This window comes from Hemicordylus capensis, chromosome 3, assembly GCF_027244095.1.
Source record: "Hemicordylus capensis ecotype Gifberg chromosome 3, rHemCap1.1.pri, whole genome shotgun sequence".
In the NCBI taxonomy this organism is placed as follows: Eukaryota; Metazoa; Chordata; class Lepidosauria; order Squamata; family Cordylidae; genus Hemicordylus; species Hemicordylus capensis.
In genome coordinates this window covers 244,618,793-244,641,176 of record NC_069659.1, presented here as the reverse complement: position 1 = coordinate 244,641,176, position 22,384 = coordinate 244,618,793, and the positions used below count along the sequence as shown (strand labels likewise).

Here is a 22,384-nt window from a genome sequence, read left to right as displayed (position 1 = left end):
GCCTTCCCCACTGCCCCAGTCATGTGAACAACCTTGAGATTAGATATATGATGTATAGGAATATACATCAAGTTCAGGCATAGCCTGTAATGCACAGTTTCTCATCCTTCCCCTATCACCTGCTTAAGATATTGGATATTTGTGCAAATGGGACTTTTGAAGTCAGGGGCGGAGGAGGCAGAAGGGGCAGCAAGGGAAAGTCCGAGTCACACTTCTGCACTTTACCACATAATCTACACACCCAAGCCATGTGTGAACTCTCTCAGATATTATGCCTGTATGTTTGTGGAACTACTTTTAGTAGTCTTATCTTTGACAAGCAGATGGGGTGAGCCTTAAAACTAGATATTGTAGAATGTGCTTTGCTGAAGGAAAGAGAAATGTTGATCTTGCATTTCTTAAATTGCAGGAGCACTTTTGATAGTGTATGTGTCGAGAGTTTTAAAAATCCTTAGAGTCCAAAGTATGAGTCTACCCCTAAGGTTTTTAAATGATAAAGCGATTTTATCCTGTTTAGAAGATACTGTACATGATAAACCCAGACTCAAAGGTACAATACAACATATTGAGCCTACTGCCTACAAAAGGGATTTTAAGCTGACAAACACAGAATTTAAAGAAGGGAAGGATACATCTAAGCACAAGAGATAGTAGTCTGCCCTATCCTGAGAAGCAGAAACACATGGGGCAGGGGGTGGTAGGGGAAGAAAAGTTTTCCTTACGTCACAGGACTAAATCGTGGTTTTTGACAGGGGAAAAAATTACATTGAATAAGGCTTGGACTTCAAGCTACTGAAATCTTAGTTGCCAGCAATTAAGATATTCATTACCTTTAACATATGAACAGCCTTTTATGTCCTGGGCAAGGCACAGCACTTTTCTTCTCTTGTCACTGGATATTGGGAGCAGCAGGTCATAAATGCATTCGTTGTAAATTTCACAAAACGAAATCCAGACAGAGAATTTTGCACCTCTTCCTTCATCTATATTAGATTGCTCAGCTTCTTTTAAGGGATCCCCCAACTCTGTTAGGACATACAAGATACATGGGCTAGGGATATGCACGGAACTGGCACCCTTTGAGCAGATGGGGCAAATAGCTTTAAGGACGGGGGAGGGTGCACTCCCTGCTCCACCACGCTTGCCCTCTGGTGCTCTGTGTAAAAAATAGTCCGGTGGGGTGGAAGCAAACCTCCTTGATGCCCCATTGGATAACCCGACCAGAAGTGCCCAGTGTGCATGCACACATCACACATGCCCGCCCATGATGCATGCCAGGCACTTCCAGCCAGGGGATCAACTGGGCAGCATGGAGGTACGCTGCAGCCCCATCGGACTATTTTTACAGAGAATGCCCAAGGCGGAATTGCAGAGGAGGGAGTGCACCATCCCCCATTGACTATAGACAAACCTCGATATTGTTTTGCATATCTACAGTTGAGGAACAAGCAACCAACCTCTGCATACACTGCAAAATATCCCATGCAACTCGCGTATATGTGGGTCAGGGGAGTAATGGGGGCACTTTTTAAAACCTCCACTATGCGGCGGGGGTTGCTTCAGGGATGACGGAGGCAGCAGTGGAGACCCCTTATCCCTCCCTGGCACCCCCGTGCATGTGCTTGGAGAGGCCCAAAATGGGATGCAGAGCACCCATGTGGTCAGTTCTAAGAGAGCTTGGGAAGGAGAAGAAGCCCCTGCGACTGCCTCCACCAATCTCCCTGCTGCTGCATCCGCCTCCTCAGCCATCCCTGCCGCACAGCAGTGATTTTAAGAAGGTACCAACACACACACCCCATCCCCACTGTATCAATATTCATGGATTCTGTAGCCATGGTTGTAGCACAAAATGGAACCCCCATGAATATCAAGGTTTTCCTATATATGCAGATTGGATTTTGCTCCTTCTGATAAGCAACTTACCTTCAGAATGATCAGAGGTTTTGCTGCAATCCCCAGAAATGTCATTTTGATAATCCACCTGAAAATCAAGACCGGCATAAAGATTGGGTTATCAAAAATATTCTAAAAGATGCAAACTGTCATTCTTTTCATTATAACATTTGAAAATTATATGCTGTGGAAGAATGAGGTACAAACCTCTCCTCCATTGTAAATATGTATAGAACGTTGTCTGGTCTCCGTACGGGGTCAAGAGTTCATTCTTGTTACATGATTGGCTTAGCATTTTGACAGTTGATTGGGGGGGAGATTTTTTTTTATTTTTTTTTAATGGAGGGAAATTTCTGTTTGTTCTGATTTGCTGGGCGGAGGAACAGTCGGGCCAAAAAAAGTGTATATAAAGCGAGAGTCTTGGAAGTCAGGACTAAGTCAAGTCTGCTGGAGAGAGTCAGAGCTGGAGGTTGCAGAAGAAGGAAGAGAATCTGGAAGACTGCTAGAGTGAGTCCTGGAAAGCAGAGAGTGAGCAGCCAGCAAGAAGAGAAGCTGAAATCACTGGAAGAAAAGAGCCAGGCTGAGTCCCAGACCCGTACTGTAATTAGAACAAGAGACTACCCAGCAAGCCAGAAGCTGAAAAGAAAGCATAGAGGAATCTGTGTAGGGACCAGTATAGGGCCAAGTAGTGACTGTGTTTTGCCAGCTTTTTGTTTTCCCCTGTCCTGCTCTGTAAGGAACCGGTTTGAGTTTATTGCTGTAAAAGTAGTGTTTTAATTGAACGAAATTTTTTTCCTAAAAGTAAATTTTCTGGTTATATAAAAAATAGAGGCGTCAATTTGTCTCCACCCCACACGTATAAGCCTTTCCATACTACTGAGGGTTTTTTTGTTTGTTAGTAATTTTTGATAAAGGTGAAGGGCTGGTGTAGTGGACCCAGCCATACCAAGAGTCCTCTTCGTGGCAGCAGTAAAAAGGTCAGGAAGAATAGAGGGCTGTTCCTCCACATGTGGTGGCAGAGGTAGGATCCATAATTCATGGTTGTGCAGTGGGGTGGTTCCTCCATATGTGGTAGGATAGAAAACTGTCCTTCCACATATGCTAATGAAAATGTTCTATAGCATTGTTATCCAGGACAGGGCCTTTTTGGCTGTGGTTGTGATAACAAAGCTGAGGCACTTCCTCCTTGGAGAAGTACATTCCAATCCTAGATGTCTGACTAAACAGTTTTTCAGATAGTCTCTGGAGTTCTAAGATGGCTTGCTTGAGGAAAATCTTGTTTAGATTATGGTTAAGTTTCACTGCTTATTTGATTTAGTGTGTGTCTACACACTCACTTATTTTATTTCTCTAAGGCATACTTGTGGCTAATCCCTCATGGCAGCTCTCATGAGAGTTCATGAGCAGAAGCACTGTGGTGATTGGGCAGTGGGGATTCCATATGCAGATAGGGAGGAGGAGCCTGTGATGTTTAAGGTCAGTTGGAATGCAACTGTTACTGGTCGTAAGATGTTCTTGATTGTAGAGGTAGAGAGAGAGATACTGGGCAGGGGTCTGCAAAGAGAGGGGTCGTGAGGGAGGAGCCCCTTCGGGATATGGGAGCTGCTGCTGTATGAATTAATGAGAAAACAAGATGAACACGATCTGTTAACTCAGGAAGGGGGAAAGAGAGAAAAAGAAGAGAGAAAGAAAGAAGGGCGGGAGAGGGACGAGCCCGGGCCTGTCAGCAGCCTGAGGGGAATGAGCGGCCATGGCAGTGCCTATTGGCAGCAAGGAAGGGCTCAGTCAACCACTGCTGCTATTTGGGGCTACCAAGGCCATTGGCTGAGTGGGGCGGGCAGGCAGGCAGGCAAGGGACGGGCCCGGGCCTGTCAGCAGCCTGAGGGGAATGAGCAGCCGTGGTGGAAGCAAGGAAGGGCCCGGTCAACCACTGCTGCTCCTCCTGTGGGGAGGAGGAGGAGTGGGGCTCGAGTGAGGGTGGGGAGGTCTCTGGAGATAGGGGGCTGCAGCCTGGCCAATAGGCACCAGCAACGCTGCAGCCATGACCAAGAGGGGTGTGGGGGCTGGAGGAGCGACCAATAGGGGTGAGGTGGTGGAAGCAACCGGATGGGATGAGGAGCAGCAGCAGGAGTGTGGCTCAAGTGAGGGGGGCTGTGGCAGGGGCTGAGGGGAGCAATCAAGTACTAGCACACAGATGCTCTGCACGGGTTAAGCTAGCTTTGATTGTTTTAGTTTGTACTTTTTCCACATAGAAGTATCCTATGGCTGCAAACTGCTTGCATATAGCAGAGCTATATTCATGCAAACGGTCTTTTCACCAATGGACAGACCCCATCTGTGCATGGAAAAAGCTTGTAGTCTCCAAGTCAGACATACTGAATAAGTGTTATATGTAGATAGCATTTCCACATGTGCTAACGAGGGCAATTTTCAGCAATCCCTGCTTTCTTCTGCAACTGCCTGTGCCTACCAAAAATATGTCTAAGGATCCCCTAGCCCTCAGGAACATATTTTTGGGAGGCACAGGCTGTTGCAGAGGTGTTCCCCACAAAGAATCTTTACTCAATATGCTGAGTACAGGGTATCTGCACAAGAGGTTAGGATACAATCAAATGGCCGTTTACATTTATGTACAAACTACATTGCACCTATTAGGTCAAAAAGTGGGGTAGAAACACTTTTGTCAATGATACTTTCGACTCCGATAGACTGACTGCATGATGTGACTTCAGGCACCCTAATAAGTAGTCATACAATACCTCTTTCACAAGACGAAGTAATGAGTTTTTGACAACTACTTCCTCTCTTGCCTCCTCTTTGGTCAGCTTTCTATGGTCTTGGCATCGATGGGGTTTGAGATCCATCTCTGTATAGAGTCTGCCTTGAATGCTTTTAAACAACATATCCAGTGCTCTTGGGAGAACACCAGCATCTTCATCTGTGCCTGTCATATGGAATGCAAGAAATATAAGGATACTGAAAGCTGTTTTAGAGCACAGTCAAGGAACAGCAAATAAGTATCATTTCAGAGATCAACCTGCATATACCTTGAAATTTGAGCCATCCCCTGAGCAGGGACAAGGTGAATTCTCAAGGACACACACAGTATGGGTTTCCGTTGTTCTTCTTCTTACTTTAAGGAATCAGCAACAGAAAGCACTACATGCTCCTAGCTGAGCAAAATATAGGGCTCATAGTAGCAGTGAACAGCACTCACACATTACAAAGCCAACCTACTTTCATTCATTCAAAGTTTATTACGGTCTATGACCAGCACAACGGGGGGGGGGGCACAATACAATTAAGATATAAATAATTTTAAAAAGAGGGGGAAAAACAAGTCAACAGTCTAACCCATCAAGCCAACCTACTTGCTATAATGTGGCATTATCTGAATTGAAAGACATAGTACTTCCAGGCAGTTGCTTGGGATGGGGCTATAGCCAGTGTTCCCTCTAACAGGGATTCCCAGATGTTGACTACAACTCCCATAATCCCCAAGGAAAAGCCATTACAGCTGGGGATTCTGGGAGTTGTAGTCAAGATCATCCGGGAATCCCTGTAAGAGGGAACACTGGCTGTAGCTCAGCAGAAGAGCATCTACTCTGCATGCAAAAGGTCCCAGGTTCAACCCCTGGCATCTCCAGGTAGGGCTAGGAAAGACTCCTAACAAAGCTTAGAGAAGCTGCTGACAGTATTTAAGAGAGCGTCTTCTTCATTATGAGCCACATTGCCCACTGAAGTCATCTGAGGAGGTCCATCTCCAGTTATCGCCAACCCATTTGGTAGCTACACAGAGACGGGCCTTCTTGGTCACTGCCCCAAGATTGTGGAATGCGTTCCCTACTGAGATACGATCCTCCCCATCTCTGGCAATTTTCAAAAAACACCTGAAAACCCATCTTTTCACGCAAGCTTTTTAAAAATTGTCTGTTTTAGTTTTATGGTTGATTTTAAATTGTTGAATTGTTTTAACTTTTTATATGTGTTTTAATTGTTTTATTTTAACCACCCAGAGATGAAAGTTTGGGCAGTATAAATAGAATAAAATAGAATAATGAAGTGAGGTGGAGGGGCTTAAGCTGAAAGATAATGGCCAATGTGATGTGCAACATTATGACTGTACAATGTTCAAAACACAAGAGGGTTCCATTCCACTTGGAGTTTGCAGTGTTCACTAATGTTTCTACTTGCACAACTGATAGTGCAAGAAATAAGACCGCACTTATGGGAGGAGAGCTGGTCTTGTAGTAGCAAGCATGAATTATCCTCTTTACTAAGTAGGGTCTGCCCTGGTTTGCATTTGAATGAGAGACTACATGTGAGCACTGTTAAGATATTCCCCTTAGGGGATGGGGTCATTCTGGGAAAAACATCTGCATGCTTACATGCAGAAGGTTCCAAATTCCCTCCCTGGCATCTCCAGATAGGGCTGGGAGAATCTCCTGCCTGCAACCTTGAAGATGTCATTGCCAGTCTGTGTAGACAATACTGAGCCAGATGGACCAATGGTCCGATTCAGTAGAAGGCAGCTTCCTATGTTCCTATATACAGTATGTAACCTGTGAACTTGACAAGAGCAATTGCACTTGCACAAGATAAGTTGCATAATTGTGCTGGTTGCGCATTCAGACACAACGAAGCTACAGTATCTTCTTGAACTTGTGCAAGTTTCTGGCTTCCACTAGGATACTGTTGCACAATATGCCAGCTACTATACTGCACAAGGACTACCCTAATGTGTTTATAACTGAGGTGCCATGACATCAGCTCTTAGCTTAAATGCAAATGTAACTTGCATATATCTGCAATATTTCTTCAGGGGAAGTAGAGGTGTTCAACAAGTCATGTTTCATACGTACATCAAGAGTTAATGTAACTGTAGCATACTTAGACAAAGAAAGTCTCAACAGCTAACATACAATTCAAGTAAGCATTTTTCAAAATAAAAATCGTGCAAGTTCAGCTGTACCTTGGTATGTGTAGGTTTTCCCAGCATTGGTAACACCGTAGGTAAATATGAGTCGACTATGTCCCTTCAGGAAATCTTGCACCGATTGTTTCACAGTACCTTGAAAGAACTCTTCCTGAGTTGTTTCAGGGCCAAAAACCTGATGATTTAGCAAACAGAGGTTGGGTTTTTGTTTTTTCCATTTTAGATATTGAAATTATTTTTGTTGCCTCATTTAAAACCCTTCCCCTTGCAATTTTCATTTTTTATGCTTTCTGAAGCAAACATGTTGATAATGTAAATTGTTTCCATAGTACAAGTTGCCAAGCGTAGACGTGTGCACAAATCAATTATGTGATTCAATCTCAAACTGAATTGCAGAATCATTGAATTGATTCATCCAAAAGAGCCAGCTTGGCCGGCTGTCTTGAGGAATCACCCAAAACCATTTGGGCGATTCAAGCACCATTTTGAGGCCCGTTTTGATGGGGAAGTGGGCCTCAAAATGCCTTTTTCCCTATGGAGAGCTGGTCCACCCATTGGGTTGGCGGGTAGACCAGCCCTCTGCTCCAGACTTAGCATGTCTGCCCACCTCGGTCCATCAAAACGGGCCTCAAAATGGTGCTTGAATCACCCAAATCGATTTTGGTCAAACTGGGGGAGATTATTGTCGACCCCAAATTGGGCCCTCTATTTTTGAGGGCGATTTGAATTGAGGCTGAATCAGCGAATTACTCCCAATTCGACATCAAATTGAACTGCACAGCCCTAGCCTACAGCCTTCAACTTACCTGTGAAAAAGTGAATTTTTGCACTGTCTGCCCTAAGTGTTTTTCACTAAAATGGAACACCATGGAGCTCTTGGGGGCTTTTAATATAATGCTTGTGGAGTCAAGGACAGAAATGCAGTCCTGTAAGAAAAAGAATGTTGTTTTTTAGTCTCAGAGATGGCATGTCGTTAATGAAGACTTGTCCTTAAATTAACACAATTAGAAGGTCACACCTGGGAATCAACCTCTTCTTCCGACAACATATGTGGCCTAATGCGAAGGCAAACATGAATATGTTCTTTGGATCCCAAGCTGTCTTTCTAACAAAAGGAAAAGAATGCAAGAGAAAATGTAGTTGTTATTGTCCAAGAAATAACATATATGCTAAACTGACTGGTTCACAACTAGCCTTTAACCTTACATCTTTCTTTTTGCAGCCAAGCCATTTCTTCCAATCATCTCTCCCTCACATACAGATAACTTAGCAGTTCATGAATCATCCCTGGAAGGGCAGGTAATCTGTTCACCACAATGAGTGCTGCTGACAGGTACTATAAGAATATCAACATCCCTTCAGCCTGGTAGCAGGGCAGGAGGGTAACTTTGCTCCACCTTCAATTCAGAAAGCACAAAGCTAAGAACTTTAGCAGCAGTTGGGTACACTTTCTTGCCTAGTTTCTCACTTTGACTTTTAGCAGCACAACTCTTAAAATGCTGGCTTTTCTGCAGTGTTTCAGCTGACATGGCAGCAGCAAGGAGCAGCAGAGGCAACACTTGTTGATAGGAAAGAAGCACCACAAAGGGCAGCTGCAGATAAAAGGGGCAGGAGCATGGGTTCGGGGCACCAAGACTTTGGGCCAGTATGCACCTACTCTCTCTTTTTGAAAGGGGAAGAAGGGATCAGGCTCTCCACCTGATCTTCATTTATCTGCCCTAAAGATAACTCTAAAGAATACAGAGGCACACCTTTTTCACCACTTCTCACTCCCAAAGGCTCCTTTGTAACAGCATTCCTCCCAAATTTATGCTCAGTCCAGTCTATGTCCTTTGATGATACAGTGTAAATCATTCATCATTCCCACCAATCCCACAACTCTTGGAGTTGTTTTTGTGGGAGGAACAAACAGTTGCAGAAGAAAAGAGATCGCCAATCCCCACCCACATGACACAAGACATGGTTGTACCAGCACAGTGTTAGAAGCAGTGACCCACATCCAGGCTAAGGGGGCAATAAGGATTGCAGTGACAATAAAATGGCAACATTCCTCCACCAGACTCTACCTGGCAATGTGTTTCCTTAGTCATCCTAGTTTCCCAACAGTAATCCTATTCAGACATTATGTTGGAGGCAGGGGGGGGAAGGGGGGGAGAATTGTGTGCAGGACCATACCTGCATTAATTTTAAAAGTGAACCTGGGTACAGACCCCTTGAATGCATGGTACAGGTAGGAAGTGTACGCCTGTGCTTGTGTCAAACATGACTAATTGTAGCCATGTACTCTATGAGAGTTCAACATAAGTCTGAGTAGGGCTACTGTCTTCTCACTTCCCATAATACAGCTCCTTCTCAACAGTTTCTGATCAGAACGAGTTCAGATCTCCATTTCTGATTAGTGCCTTCTTGCCTCTGTTTTCTCTGTCTTGGTCCTCAAACTTCATTCTCCACCTACCTTTGCTTTAGGTTCCTCTCTTTCAGTTCACCCTTCAAACCTCTGGATGCCCTATCCTTTCGTTTCTCTACATCTCAATATTTTTTTGCAGTTTTCAGACATTTCTGTGAGGTTTTGTCAACCAAACAGACAAATGATTTCCATTCCTTCACAGAGATTAGATGCCAAACTGTTTAATTCCACAAGCAACTGAATAGAGACTGCTTACCACCTTAAATATTCTTTTTGGGGGGCGGGAGGGTGGGAAGAGACAGGATTAAAAAAAAAAAAGGCAGGATAAAAGCTTAACAAGGTTTCTGTTATAAAGGACTGAAAAGCCAAGTTGTAGCCATACTGCTTAACACACTTGGCTAAATAAGTGTTAATACGTTTAAGAATTACAGAAGACAGGCACAAAAGACACAAACATCATCATTAAAATGTATGCTGCTTTCTCACACAATATTTATGATGAGTTTAAGTAAAATGTAGAGAGAAGCAACCTACTGTGCTCTCTACGACTAAAACATATTTTGAGCTAAAAATGAAATTTCAGTTGCTCAGTTCTCTTACCTGGCTTATATTGGAGGTTGAAGAAAAATCCCCATAAAGATTTCTCTTAATGTCACTAGCATCCACGGGGCTAGTTTTTGGAGATATCTCAACAGCAGTAACAAAGGATGGCCTGGGAAATGCTGACTTATCCAGATTTGCCTCCATCCTATTAGAGAGAGGGGTGGCTGGGAGGGGGGGGGGGCTGGATGGTGGAGAGAAAGACAGCTGCTTGAATGGAACATCCAATACATTGAAGTTTGGCTTATGTGACCATGTTATGCCTGGCCCAGTGTGCCAAATACTATTCTTCTCATGAAGCATGTTTCACTTTGTCCTTTTAACCAGAACTTCTTTGCATATTGCAGAACGAGCCAGCATAGTGCAGTGGTTAGAGTGTTGGACTAGGACCAGGAAGACCTGTGCTCGAATCCCCATTCAACCATGAAACTCACTGGGTGACTCTGGGCCAGTCATGTATCTCTCAACCTAACCTACCTCACAGGGTTGTTGTGAGGATAAAAATAAGCATGTACACCGCTCTGAGTTCCTCGGAGAAAGAGTGGGATATGAATCGGGGGGGGGGGGGTGTGCTATGGTTTAGTACGGTGTTTCAGAGTGTTTCCTGGGGAATTTTGAGGTTCCTAAGCAATATCAGTGAAAAGATCAGCTTGCCCACTGCAAAACTACCCTGACAACATGCAACTGCAAAGAACCATCTAGGGTACACATTCTCCAGCTCATGCATGTTGAAAGAAATATTGGTAGACTTACCGTGAATTTTTCTTTTTTGAGGTATGGGGAGGGCATCATAACTTGATGGGTTGTCAGCCTTCTCATGCTTCAGGACAGGGCCAATCAGATCTCAGATCTGTATATACTATGCTGCTCCAGCCACACCCAACCCAGTTCCGGGACTGTGAGCGAAAAATCTGTAGCCCCACACTGGAAAAAAACTCTGGCTTTCAACCACCAGAGAAACAGAATGAACAAGAACAGAAGAAAGGTCAACCAGGGAAATCCAGAGACCTCCAAAGGAAGAGAAAGAACAGGGATAGCACAATCTTGAACCCTGGGAGTAGCCCTGCCACCCAAGGAATATCATTCCTTTCCCAGTATCCGCGGGAGGGCCGGATGCCCTCCCCATACCTTGAAAAAGAACAATTCATGGTAAGTCTACCAATGTTTCTTTTTCCGAGGAATGGGGAGGGCATCCTAACTTGACAGGACGTACCCAAGCTGAATGAAATCAAGGGCGGGGAGTGGATGCCTAGACCACCCACTGCAGAATTGTTCTTCCAACCGCTGCCTGGGGATCATAGAAGGAAGAAATCTTATAGTGTCTCACAAAAGGAGAAATAGAACTCCATGTGGCTGCTTTACAAGTCTCCTCCAGGGGAGCTCTTGCTCACCAGGCCAAAAACAGTTTAGAAGCTTGGGTCCCGTGGGCGCCTGCTTGAAAAGAAACAAAGGAAGAGCCGTTTTCCTAAAAGACTGAGTTCGGTGGGTATAATTTCTTAAAGCCCTTCACACATCCAACTTATGCCACACGCTTCTTAGGATGCATGGGCTTGGAACAGAACGAAGTTAACACCACTTCCTGGCTTCTATGGAAAATAGAATGACCTTCGTCAAGAAGGTAGGATCCAACTTTAAAACAACTGACTCTTTTTTGAAAAATGCACAACTCATCACTCACTGAAAGGGCAGCCAACTCAGAGACCCTCCTAAAAGAGGTTATTTTATTTCTTCATTCAATTTCTATACCACCCTTCCAAAAATGGCTTAAGGCGGCTAAAGGTTATCACCATTAAGAATAAAACCTTGGACAAATACCTCAAAGCAATAGAACTGAGAGGTTCAAATGGAGCCTTGGTCAAGGTATTTAAAACCTTATTTAAATCCCAAGTGGGAAACCTGTGGATAGGGAGAAGAGCCAAATTACTCGCTCCCTTCAAAAACTGACTAATATGGGGATGCAAATATGAAGAACCAGAATCCCTGAGGTCCAAAACAGATGATAGAGCAGATACCTGCCGCCTTAAGGTGTTCGGATGAAGACTTCTCTCTAAACCAGACTGCAGAAACCCCAAAACTTCTAACACTCTAGCAGAAGTCGGAAGGACGTCGTGCTTTGCTGTCCAAGAACAGAAGGCAGGCCAGGTAAGTTGATATATGCAAGAGGTGGACGCCCTCCTGGCAGACGCCCTGGCCAATTTATAATGACATTGCCGAAGTTCAACATTTTCTGGCGGCACCAAGCTTATCAGTTCTTTCGCCCAAAGAATGGACGCCCTAGCAAAGATTGAATAGGTAGTCACTGCTCTAATGACAGTGGCTGAGGCCTCGTGACCTTTTCATAGAAGATGATCCGCCGCCTTCTCCTCAGGTGACTTTAAAAAACTCATCGCCTTCCTTATTCAGCTACGCACACGACACTAATTGCACCACAGGAGCATCTACAATGAGAGTAGCTAACCAAGTCATAATGCCAGGCGGTACAGTATATAATTTCTTAGGAAAAGTCAAAACAGGTTTAGTGGTAACAGGCACCCCCCATTCTGCTAACATTTATTATTTATTTATTATTTATTAAAACATTTTTATACCGCCCAAAACTTACATCTCTGGGCAGTTTACAACAGAATAAAAACAAAGTAAAACATTCGTTAAGACAAAAATGGGGAAGGGGGGGACATGCACATTACAACAATTTAAAATTTTTTAAATAATATTTTAAAACAGCATTAAAACCATTAAAACAACATTAATTAAAAGCCTGGGTGAAGAAATGTGTTTTTAAAGACTTTTTTTAAAGCTGTCAGAGATGGGGAGGCTCTTATTTCACTAGGGAGCACATTCCAAAGGCTCGGGGCAGCAGCGGAGAAGGCCTGTCCCTGAGTGGCCACCAGACAAGCCAGTGGCAGCTGCAGACGGACCTCTCCAGCAGATCTCGGTGGGCGGTGGGGTTCATGCAGAAGAAGGCATTCCCTTAAATACCCAGGGCCCAAACTGTTTAGGGCTTTATAGGTTTTGCCCGGAAACATATCGGCAGCCAGTAGTATATACTCCTTCAATACAGGAGTAATATGGTCTCTTCAAGATGACCCAGAGACCAGCCTGGCTGCCGCATTCTGGACCAGCTGTAGTTTCTGGACTACATACAAGGGCAGCCCCACATAGAGCGCATTACAGTAATCCAGTCTGGAGGTTACCAGCAAATGTACCACTGTTTTGAGGTCATTCACCTCAAGAAACAGACGCAGCTGGCATATCAGCCGAAGCTGATAGAAGGCACCTCTGGCCACCACCTCAACCTCGGACACCAGGGAGAGGCTCGGATCCAGAAGCACCCCTAGACTGCGTACCTGTTCCTTCTGGGGAAGTGTGACCCCATCCAGAACAGGCAGATCAAAATCATCTCTCGAGTTCCGATCCGGGACAATGAGTACCTCCGTCTTAGCCGGATTCAGTCTCAGTTTGTTATGCCTCATCCAGCCCATCACCGACTCCAGGCAGGCATTTAGGGAGGTTATGCCATCTCCCAATGATGCTGACATGGAGAAATAGATGTGGGTGTCATCAGCATACTGGTAGCACCCTGCACCCAATCTCCTGATGATCTCTCCCAGCGGTTTCATGAAGATGTTAAACAACATTGGAGACAATATGGAGCCCTGGGGAACACCACACAAATGTTCACATTTTGAAGAACAGCAGTCTCCAAGGGACACCATCTGGAACCTGCCTGAGAGGTAGGAGCAGAACCACTACAAAGCAGTGCCTCCAACTCCCAAACCCCTCAGACGCTCCAGAAGGATACTATGGTCGATAGTATCGAAAGCCGCCAAGAGGTCCAGAAGGACCAACAGAGTCAAACTTCCTCTGTCAATTGCCAATTGGAGATCATCCATCAGGCCAACCAAAGCAGTCTCCACCCCATAGCCAGCCCGGAAGTCAGTTTGAAATGGGTCAAACTAATCAGTTTCATCCAAGACTGTCTGGAGCTGGGAGGCCACCACCCTCTCAATTACCTTGCCCAGCCACGGAAGGTTGGAGACAGGCCTGTAGTTGTTCAAGTCCGAGGGATCCAGGGTAGGCTTCTTCAGAAGTGGTCTAATAATTGCCTCCTTAAGACAAGGAGGCATCCTACCTTCCCTCAGGGACGCATTTATAATCTCTACCAGGCCTTCTACAACAACCCCCCTGCCAGATAATATAAGCCATGTCGGACAAGGGTCAAGAGAACAGGTAGTAGGCCGCACCATTCCAATCAGCTTGTCCACATCCTCACGAGTCACAAACTGGAACCAATCCAACCTAATCACACAAGAGGAGTCGCTGGACACCTCCACATCAGACACCGAGGTAATTGTGGAGACGGAGTCTAAGTTAGCCCGTATATGAGAGATTTTTTCCACATTACATTACATCCATGAAGAGAGTGGGAAAAGGAACCGTGGCTGTTGAAGCCGAGGTAGAGGGAAAAACCTCTAGATCTAAACCTGAAGTGTAAGGAACCCCTGATTCTGGGGACACATCCTTAATAACTTTTCACTTTGGCCAACAAAACCTCGAACTCTGACAAGGAAAACAAATGAGAAGAGCTGGGCTTCTCTTGAGAAGGATTCTGTTCAGACAATTCCCCTTCTTCCTTTTCTGACTCAGAGGACTCTGTGTCAGAAGAAACAGCAGCAGAGCAATGAGGTGGAGGCACAGCAGTAACAACAGAAGAGGCTGCTGCTGAAAGAGGAGCCACTAGGGGGCGTTTAGGTTCCCTAATGCCCTCATCCGACAGTGGCACTCTTTTTCTTTTATGGAGCCTCCTTTTAGAGGGGAGGGAAAACTGAAACTCCGCTTGCTCTGAAAATTCTGAAAATTGCTCTGAAAACTCCGCTGAAATTCCGCTTGCTCTGCGGAATAGCCCTTCTGAGGGCTTGAATCGAGGGAAGAAGAAAAGGAAGGGCACCTAAGCCAGGGCTTCAGATGCCACTCCCACTCCACAAAGCAGCCCCCTCACACCTAGGGGGTGGGGGAGTGATGGCAGCTACCTGCCCTGAAGAACTCAACTGTTCCAACAAAGGAGACACCAGGGACAAACATTGGGTTGTTGTTTTGTTTTTGTTTTTTTAAAAAAGTTCCCCAACCACTGCAACTCACCGGCTGACAAAGCCTCGTTGTTAGGGCCGGTAATAGTCTCAGGCGTTTCTGAGCACACCCCCTGTACGAGTGCAGAAGCAGCGAGTGGCATGGCCAAAGGCAAAGCCTTAGAAACAGGCACAGGCTGAGGAGAGACCATAATGGCTGCCACGGTTCTGGCGGGAATCTCAGAGACTGTCATCGGTGATAGCTGCACCCGTACTGCCTGTTGCTGAAGCCTCCCACAAAGCGGAGCCCCGCCGGAGGCCAGCCTGCATTCCTTTTTTTTTTTAGGCCACATCTGGGCCCTTTAAGTGTTCGGTCTTTGCCGCTTTTCGGGGCAGAACGAGCTCTAGGCACGGAGCCATCTCAGAGCTTCTAGCAATCGTTCCCTCAGAAAGCTCAGCAGTGCACACGGCAGCGGTCCCAGACACCGCATAGGCGGGTGCCAGCATAGCATCTGAGAGGGGGCCCTCCGAAAGGGTGCCCTTCAGCATGTCACCGCAATGTGAAAGCTCCATGAGTGGAACAAGTGTGGAGACACAAACCAAAAAGGTAGAGGATAGCAAAGGAAAAACAAGGCTTAGGCAGCTAGAAGCTAGAATAGACTGGGCAGCTTGTGGACTGCCTTGTAGCGAGACAAGACCAGAACTGGGTTGGATGTGGCTGGAGCAGCATAGTATATACAGATGTGAATCTGATTGGCCTTGTCTTGAAGCATGAGAAGGCTGACAACCCATCAAGTTAGGATGCCCTCCCCATTCCTCGGAAAAAGGGAGGTTCTACGCACCTAGTCAACATTCCATGTGGAAATGGACAGCACCGCACCAAAAATACCTATAGCAGAAGGAGAAACAGTATAGCAATTTATTTTCAAATAAGTTCCCTACATGCTCCCAGGGATTTGTTTATACGTTTTCATTTTCATAGTCCTGAACAAGAAGTTTTCCCTTGAAATGCATTGGGACTTTCCCTACATTCCATGTGGACCTGGTTTGTGCCCTGTACTACTCTCCCAGAGTCACTTGCAACAGCGATGCAAAATTCCTCAGCAGATATGTTCCTCAAAGGCAGAAAGTTTGAAAGCCAATTCAGTACCAATTCAGTATGTGGTATTTAAATGTGGACAAAAGGGGCAGTGAGTAATGCCACTAGGAACATGGGAAGCTGCCATACACTGAGTCAGACCCTTGGTCCATCTAGCTCAGCATTGTCCAATTGGCAGTGGCTTCTCCAAGGTTGCAAGCAAGAGTCTCTCTCAGCCCTATCTTGGAGATGCCAGGGAGGGAACTTGGAACCTTCTGCTCTCCCCAGAGTAGCTCCATCCCCTAAGGGGAATATCTTAGAGTGTTCACAAGTTGTCTCCCATTCAAATGCAATCAGGGCAGACCCTGCTTAGCTAAGGGGACAAGTGATGCATGCTACCACAGGATCAGCTTTCCGCACTAGTGTACAAACTTCTGTCCAAATATATAAAATCTAAAGGGGGAACAGCTCACTAATAGAACTTGGCAGGCATACTTATTAATGGATGATCAGTCAAGATTGACCGAAGTCCTACAGTTGTTAGCAGGGCACAAAAAGAAATTCAAAGCATTCAGGAACTTGATTCTTTTCACAGCTCCATTGAAGATATTATCTAATCTCACTATTCAGCCATACGCTGAATTTAAACAACATAAACCACAAATAGAAAGGGCAATCATTACTTTACGAGTATGGCAAGTTCTTTCATCATTTAGATGGAACATAGTTAAATAGTATTCTTGAATCTTTTCAGACTCGGGATACAGCTTTAATTTTCATTTGTAACATAGGGACGTGCTTTTAATTGTTTTACTGTGTGTTCATCTTCTTCCTCCTCTCCTGGGTGACCACAGACAGGGGACACAAGGCTCTGATAACAGCATAAACAAGGAAATTTTGACAGGCCATGCACATGTGCAAAGAGCTAGACCAGCTAAAGGTACCCCTTCTATTCACCTATTTATTTTTATTTATTTATTTGATTTTTATACCGCCCTTCCAAAATGGCTCAGGGCAGTTTACAATTAAAACAAACCATTAAAACAGTAAAGAGCTAAAAAAGTAAATTAAACACAATATAAACAATAATTAACAATTTAAAAACATTTTATTTATTTATTTTATTTTTACATTTATATCCCACTCTTCCTCCAAGGAGCCTAGAGCAGTGTACTACATACTTGAGTTTATCCTCACAACAACCCTGTGAAGTAGGTTAGGCTGAGAGAGAAGTGACTGGCCCAGAGTCACCCAGCTAGTATTATGGCTGAATGGGAATTTGAACTCAGGTCTCCCCGGTCCTAGTCCAGCACTCTAACCACTACACCACGCTGGCTTTTAAAACAATTAAACAATTGCAATAATTAAAAACCCTGAAACATGGTTAAAGTATTAAAACAGATTTAAGAATCAGAGAGGAGAGCTGGTCTTGTGGTAGCAAGCATGACTTGTCCCCTTAGTTAAGTAGGGTCCACCCTGGTTGCATATGAATGGGAGACTAGAAGTGTGAGCACTGAAAGATATTCCCCTTAGGGGATGGAGCTGCTCTGGGAAGAGCAGAAGGTTCCAAGTTCCCTCCCCAGCTTCTCCAAGATGGGGCTGAGAAAGATTCCTGCCTGCAACCTTGAGGAAGCCGCTGCCAGTCTGTGAAGACAACAATTGAGCTAGATAGACCAATGGTCTGACTAAGTATGTGGCAGCTTCCTATGTTCCTAAACCCTGGAAAGCCAGGCCAAACAAATATGTTTTAAGGGCTCTCCTGAAGGCTAAGAGAGAATTCAAATTACAGATTTCGGCAGGGAGCGCGTTCCACAGCGCAGGAGCAGCTAAAGAGAAGGCCCGCCTCTGAATCGCCACCGGATGAACCGGTGGCAACTGGAAACGGACCTTCACAGATGACTTAAATGTGCAGTGGGAATCACGCAAAAGAAGGCACTCTCTGAGGTAACTCGGGCCTAAACCGTTCAGGGCTTTAAAGAGAATAACCAGCACTTTGTATTTTGCCCGGAAACATATTGGCAGCCAGTGTAACTGTTTTAAAACAGGCATCATATGGTATCTCCGGGTTGCCCCAGAGACCAATCTGGCTGCCGCATTCTGAACTAACTGAAGTTTCCAGACTACGTACAAAGGCAGCCCCACGTAGAGCGCATTGCAATAGTCAAGCCGGGAGGTTACCAGCTGATGCACCACTGTTTTGAGATCATCCTCTTCAAGGAATGGGTGCAGCTGTCGAATCAGCCAAAGCTGATAGAAAGCATTCCTGGCCATGGCCTCCACCTGAGATACCAGGGTGAGGCTTGGGTTCAGGAGTACTCCCAAGCTGCGCACCTGCTCCTTCTGGGGGCATGTAACCCCAACCAGCAGAAGAAGATCTAACACATCCCTCAGATTCTGAGCTCCCACAATGAGCACCTCTGTCTTGCTTGGATTCAGCTTCAATTTGTTCTCCCTCATCCAGCCCATTACTGCCTGTAGGCAGGCATTTAGAGAATGAGTTGGGGATAGGGGGCACTGCTTTGCAGTGGTTCCGTTCCTATCCCTCGGGCAGATTCCAGATGGTGGAGCTTAGTGACAGTTGCTCCTCAAAAAGGGAGCTGTTATATCGAGTCCCTCAGGGCTCCATTCTGTCACCAATGCTTTTTAACATCTACATGAAACCGCTGGGTGAGGTCATCAGGAGATTTGGTGCCGGGGGTTATCAGTATGCTGATGACACCCAAATCTACTTCTCCTTTTCATCCCCAGGAAATGGCACTCATTCTCTAAATGCATACCTACAGGCAGTAATGGGCTGGATGAAGGAGAACAAATTGAAGCTGAATCCAAACAAGACGGAGGTGCTCATTGTGGGGGCTCAGAATCTGAGGGGTGAGTTAGATCTTCCTGTGCTGGATGGGGTTACACTCCCCCAGAAGGAGCAGGTGCATAGCTTGGGAGTACTCCTGGACCCAGACCTCACCCTGGTATCTCAGGTGGAGGCCATGGCCAGGAGTGCTTTCTATCAGCTTTGGCTGATTCGACAGCTGCACCCATTCCTTGAAGAGGATGACCTCAAAACAGTGGTGCATCAGCTGGTAACCTCCCGGCTTGACTACTGCAATGCGCTCTACGTGGGGCTGCCTTTGTACGTAGTCCGGAAACTTCAGTTAGTTCAGAATGCGGCAGCCAGATTGGTCTCTGGGGCAACCCGGAGATACCATATGATGCCTGTTTTAAAACAGTTACACTGGCTGCCAATATGTTTCCGGGCAAAATACAAAGTGCTGGTTATTCTCTTTAAAGCCCTGAATGGCTTGGGTCCAAGATATCTTAGAGAGCGCCTTCTTTTACACGATCCCCACCACACGTTAAGGTCATCTGGGGAGGTCCGTCTCCAGTTGTCACCGGTTCATTTGGTGACGATTTAGCGGTGGGCCTTCTCTGTAGCTGCTCCTGGACGGTGGAATGCACTCCCAGCGGAAATTCGTAATCTTGATTCTTTGCTGTCGTTCAAGAGAGCCCTTAAAACCTATCTGTTTGGCCTGGCCTTTCAGGGTTTTTAATCAGTTTTAATTGTTTTAATACCTGGTTTTCAGGGTTTTAATTGTTTGTTTTTTAAGTTGTTTTAAATTGGTATTTATATTTGTATCTCTGTTTTAATTGTTTTTAATGTTTTCTGTTTTAATTGTAAACTACCCTAAGCCATTTCGGAAGGGCGGTATATAAATCAAATCAAATAAATAAATAAATAAATAATATAGTGGCACTGTTCATATTTAGAATAAAAATAAAGAGACGGGAATCTGATTTAACCATTGCCAAAGATCTGGCATAACTGCTCCTAATCCTTCTCTACTACACAGTATCAGAAGTTGGGTAAGAATACAAGATAAGTTTGTTAAAGATCACTACATATTGTTTAAAATACGCACGAAATATACATACAAACATACATCTTTCTGCTTGCAGTGCTGCATTTAGTAATTACATGTTTACTACCCAATCTACTTTGGACAGATAAAAACACAACTCGACTTATTCTTTCTTTCTAAGTTAATATGCATGGAGCCGAGGCACAGATCTCGTAAGAGAAGTCGAAGCTTACCGGAAAGAAAAAATGTGCTGAGATCACACCAAGCCCACCAGCGCACCCGCTCTGGCTGGCAGCGTATCCACGGGACTAGTCCGATCTGTGAGCCCGATTCCGTCAAGGATCGAAGACGTTCTTCACCAATATAAACACAACCTCAAGTAGCTGCCCTGTCTCACTTATTGGGGCCTAAATGCTATCAATCCCACTATTTCAAGGGCCACCATCCTGCTCCCGAGTTCACCTGAGCCGCGGGTTCTTTTCAAATCTAACCAATGACCTGCGCTCTAAGCCGCAAAGGTTCATGGGACCAAATCGTAATGCCGAAGAGCGCCCTGGGAAACGTAGTTTTCTCAGCAGCGGAAGGGTTAATTCCAAATATTCAGCTAAAAGTCGGTTCAGCTAAAAGTCCGTTCCCTTTTAGGAGATGTATGTCTTCGTTAGAGATGACGATGTGTGTGTGTTTTCTTTCTTTCTTTCTTTCTTTTTCTACTAGTCACAGTATCCCTCTCTATCGCAAGCGCTGAATCCTAGGGGCATGCTCTCGTTTTATACCCTGCTCCCGCCGCCACCACCACCACGCGCCCCCCCCCCACACACACAGTTGTCTTGGCTGAGTGTCAAAATAGGTACGTTTAATTCTTCCTTCGTTTTTTGCTTTTTAATGTTTCTGGTTTCAGTAAAGGTGCAGCTAGGTAATTTTGGATCCTGGACCTAATGAACCTAAGCCCCATCACCTTGCAAAACGAGCATCCTTATATATACATTCCACCATAATCCCACAGGTCTGGGCCAGAGTGCATGGGGGGTGGGGTAGAGACTACACAACCTTGCAAAGGATCCGTACATCTTCTTAGGTCCATGCCTAACAGCATCCCTGGGTTTCAGACATCTGAAGACAAGGGAACATTCCATCTCAAGGTCAGAGCAGCAGCAAACCTGATGTCACCCTATATCACAAAATTATGCTCATTCAGACAAGAGGAACAGTCCCATGCAAGTTGTTACCTGGGCAAGGACCCCACAGCACCATCAATCACAGGGCTGCAGCGTTATGGCATTGCTAGGCAACAATGTGATCAGCCTCAGAGCTAGTTAGTTAATGTTTTTGGACTACAACTCCCATAATCCCCAGTCACAGTGGTCAGGGATAATGGGAGTTCTAGGCCAACATATGTGGGAAGGCTGACGTTGAGCAGCCCTGATTCTGGGCTTTTGTATAGCCAAGATGTTCCTTTCATGTGCATATGAATTAACCATGGGTGTACAGTTCATGCTGAGGTTTCTCAGTTACATGGAGAAACCTCAGCATGAACCCTACACAGACAGAGCTCCAATGACCCACCCATGCCTATGATTGCAACAGTGTTTGTTCCAGGCAGGAATGGCTGTGGATCACTGCAGAATGTATGCGTTACACAGTCCATACTGATGTCTCACTGACTGATCTCATAGACAATTAAGTAGTTGACTTGCATGTGTGAACTGTCCCAAAGAGGCTGTGAGTTTCTGAAGAAATACCAGAAGCTGTGAGACACTGGTGAAAAATGGAAGATGTAAAAACGTCTGAAAAGATCTTGTGACTGACAGTGGCAGTTTTGCAGAAGTAGATTTGTATAACCTTGATGATCTGACCAGCTGTTGTTGTTATGGAACTTGTAGGACTAGGTGGGTGGCCATGAGTTGTGAACATATAGTCCAGCAACAGCTGGAAAGCCTCAGGATGGCTACCCCGGAGAAGGAAATACGCAGAACAGAAGGAGGAGCAAACTGTGGTTGCAGGTGTTGTTTTCAATAACTCCATGCAATTTGAATATGATCATATGATTCCAGTTAGGAATGGTGCCTTGCCATCCCAAATTGCATGTTGAAGAATCTGCACAGTCAACACTGCTCAGGAATTTCAGTTGTTAAGTGTTGACTGTGCAGATTCTTCAACGTGCATTGTAATCCTGGGTAAGGTAAAGTGTGCCATCAACTTGATTTCGACGCCTGTGGTTTTCTTTGGTAGAATACAGGAGGGGTTTACCATTGCCTCCTCCTGCACAGTATTAGATTATGCCTTTCAGCATCTTTATTTATTTATTTTATTTACATTTATATTCCGCTCTTCCTCCAAGGAGCCCAGAGTGGTGTACATAGTTAAGTTTCTCCTCACAATAACCCTGTGAAGTAGGTTAGGTTGAGAGAGAAGTGACTGGCCCAGAGTCACCCAGCAAGTATCATGGCTGAATGGGGATTTGAACTTGTGTCTCTCCGGTCCTAGTCCAGCACTCTAACTACACCACACTGGCTCCTTCTATATCTCCCTATATCACTGCTGCCTGATATA

At 45.2% G+C, this 22,384-nt stretch overlaps 1 protein-coding gene across 11 annotated transcripts in view; it reads right to left on the bottom strand.

Annotated features, from left to right (window-relative positions):
• KIF20B (kinesin family member 20B) overlaps nucleotides 1–20,326 on the bottom strand; it is a 92,442-nt gene extending 72,116 nt beyond the window's left edge. For 4 of the 11 annotated variants that reach the window (XR_008318596.1, XR_008318595.1, XM_053305171.1 and 1 more), the window contains exons 1-7: nucleotides 9,837–14,797; nucleotides 7,848–7,934; nucleotides 7,636–7,755; nucleotides 6,866–7,004; nucleotides 4,653–4,837; nucleotides 1,924–1,981; nucleotides 831–1,025 (exon numbers count right to left, since the gene is read on the bottom strand). Coding sequence is in view for 9 of the 11 variants with exons in the window: in XM_053305171.1 (XP_053161146.1) it covers nucleotides 831–1,025; nucleotides 1,924–1,981; nucleotides 4,653–4,837; nucleotides 6,866–7,004; nucleotides 7,636–7,755; nucleotides 7,848–7,934; nucleotides 9,837–10,139 (1,087 nt within the window). In the remaining 2 variants the exon portion in view is untranslated. Of the gene's footprint in view, nucleotides 1–830; nucleotides 1,026–1,923; nucleotides 1,982–4,652; nucleotides 4,838–6,865; nucleotides 7,005–7,635; nucleotides 7,756–7,847; nucleotides 7,935–9,836; nucleotides 14,798–15,744; nucleotides 15,792–20,067 lie in introns of those variants that run through there. The other 7 variants (XM_053305166.1, XM_053305170.1, XM_053305169.1 and 4 more) reach the window with 7 other exon arrangements.
• Between the last annotated feature and the right edge of the window lie 2,058 nt (nucleotides 20,327–22,384).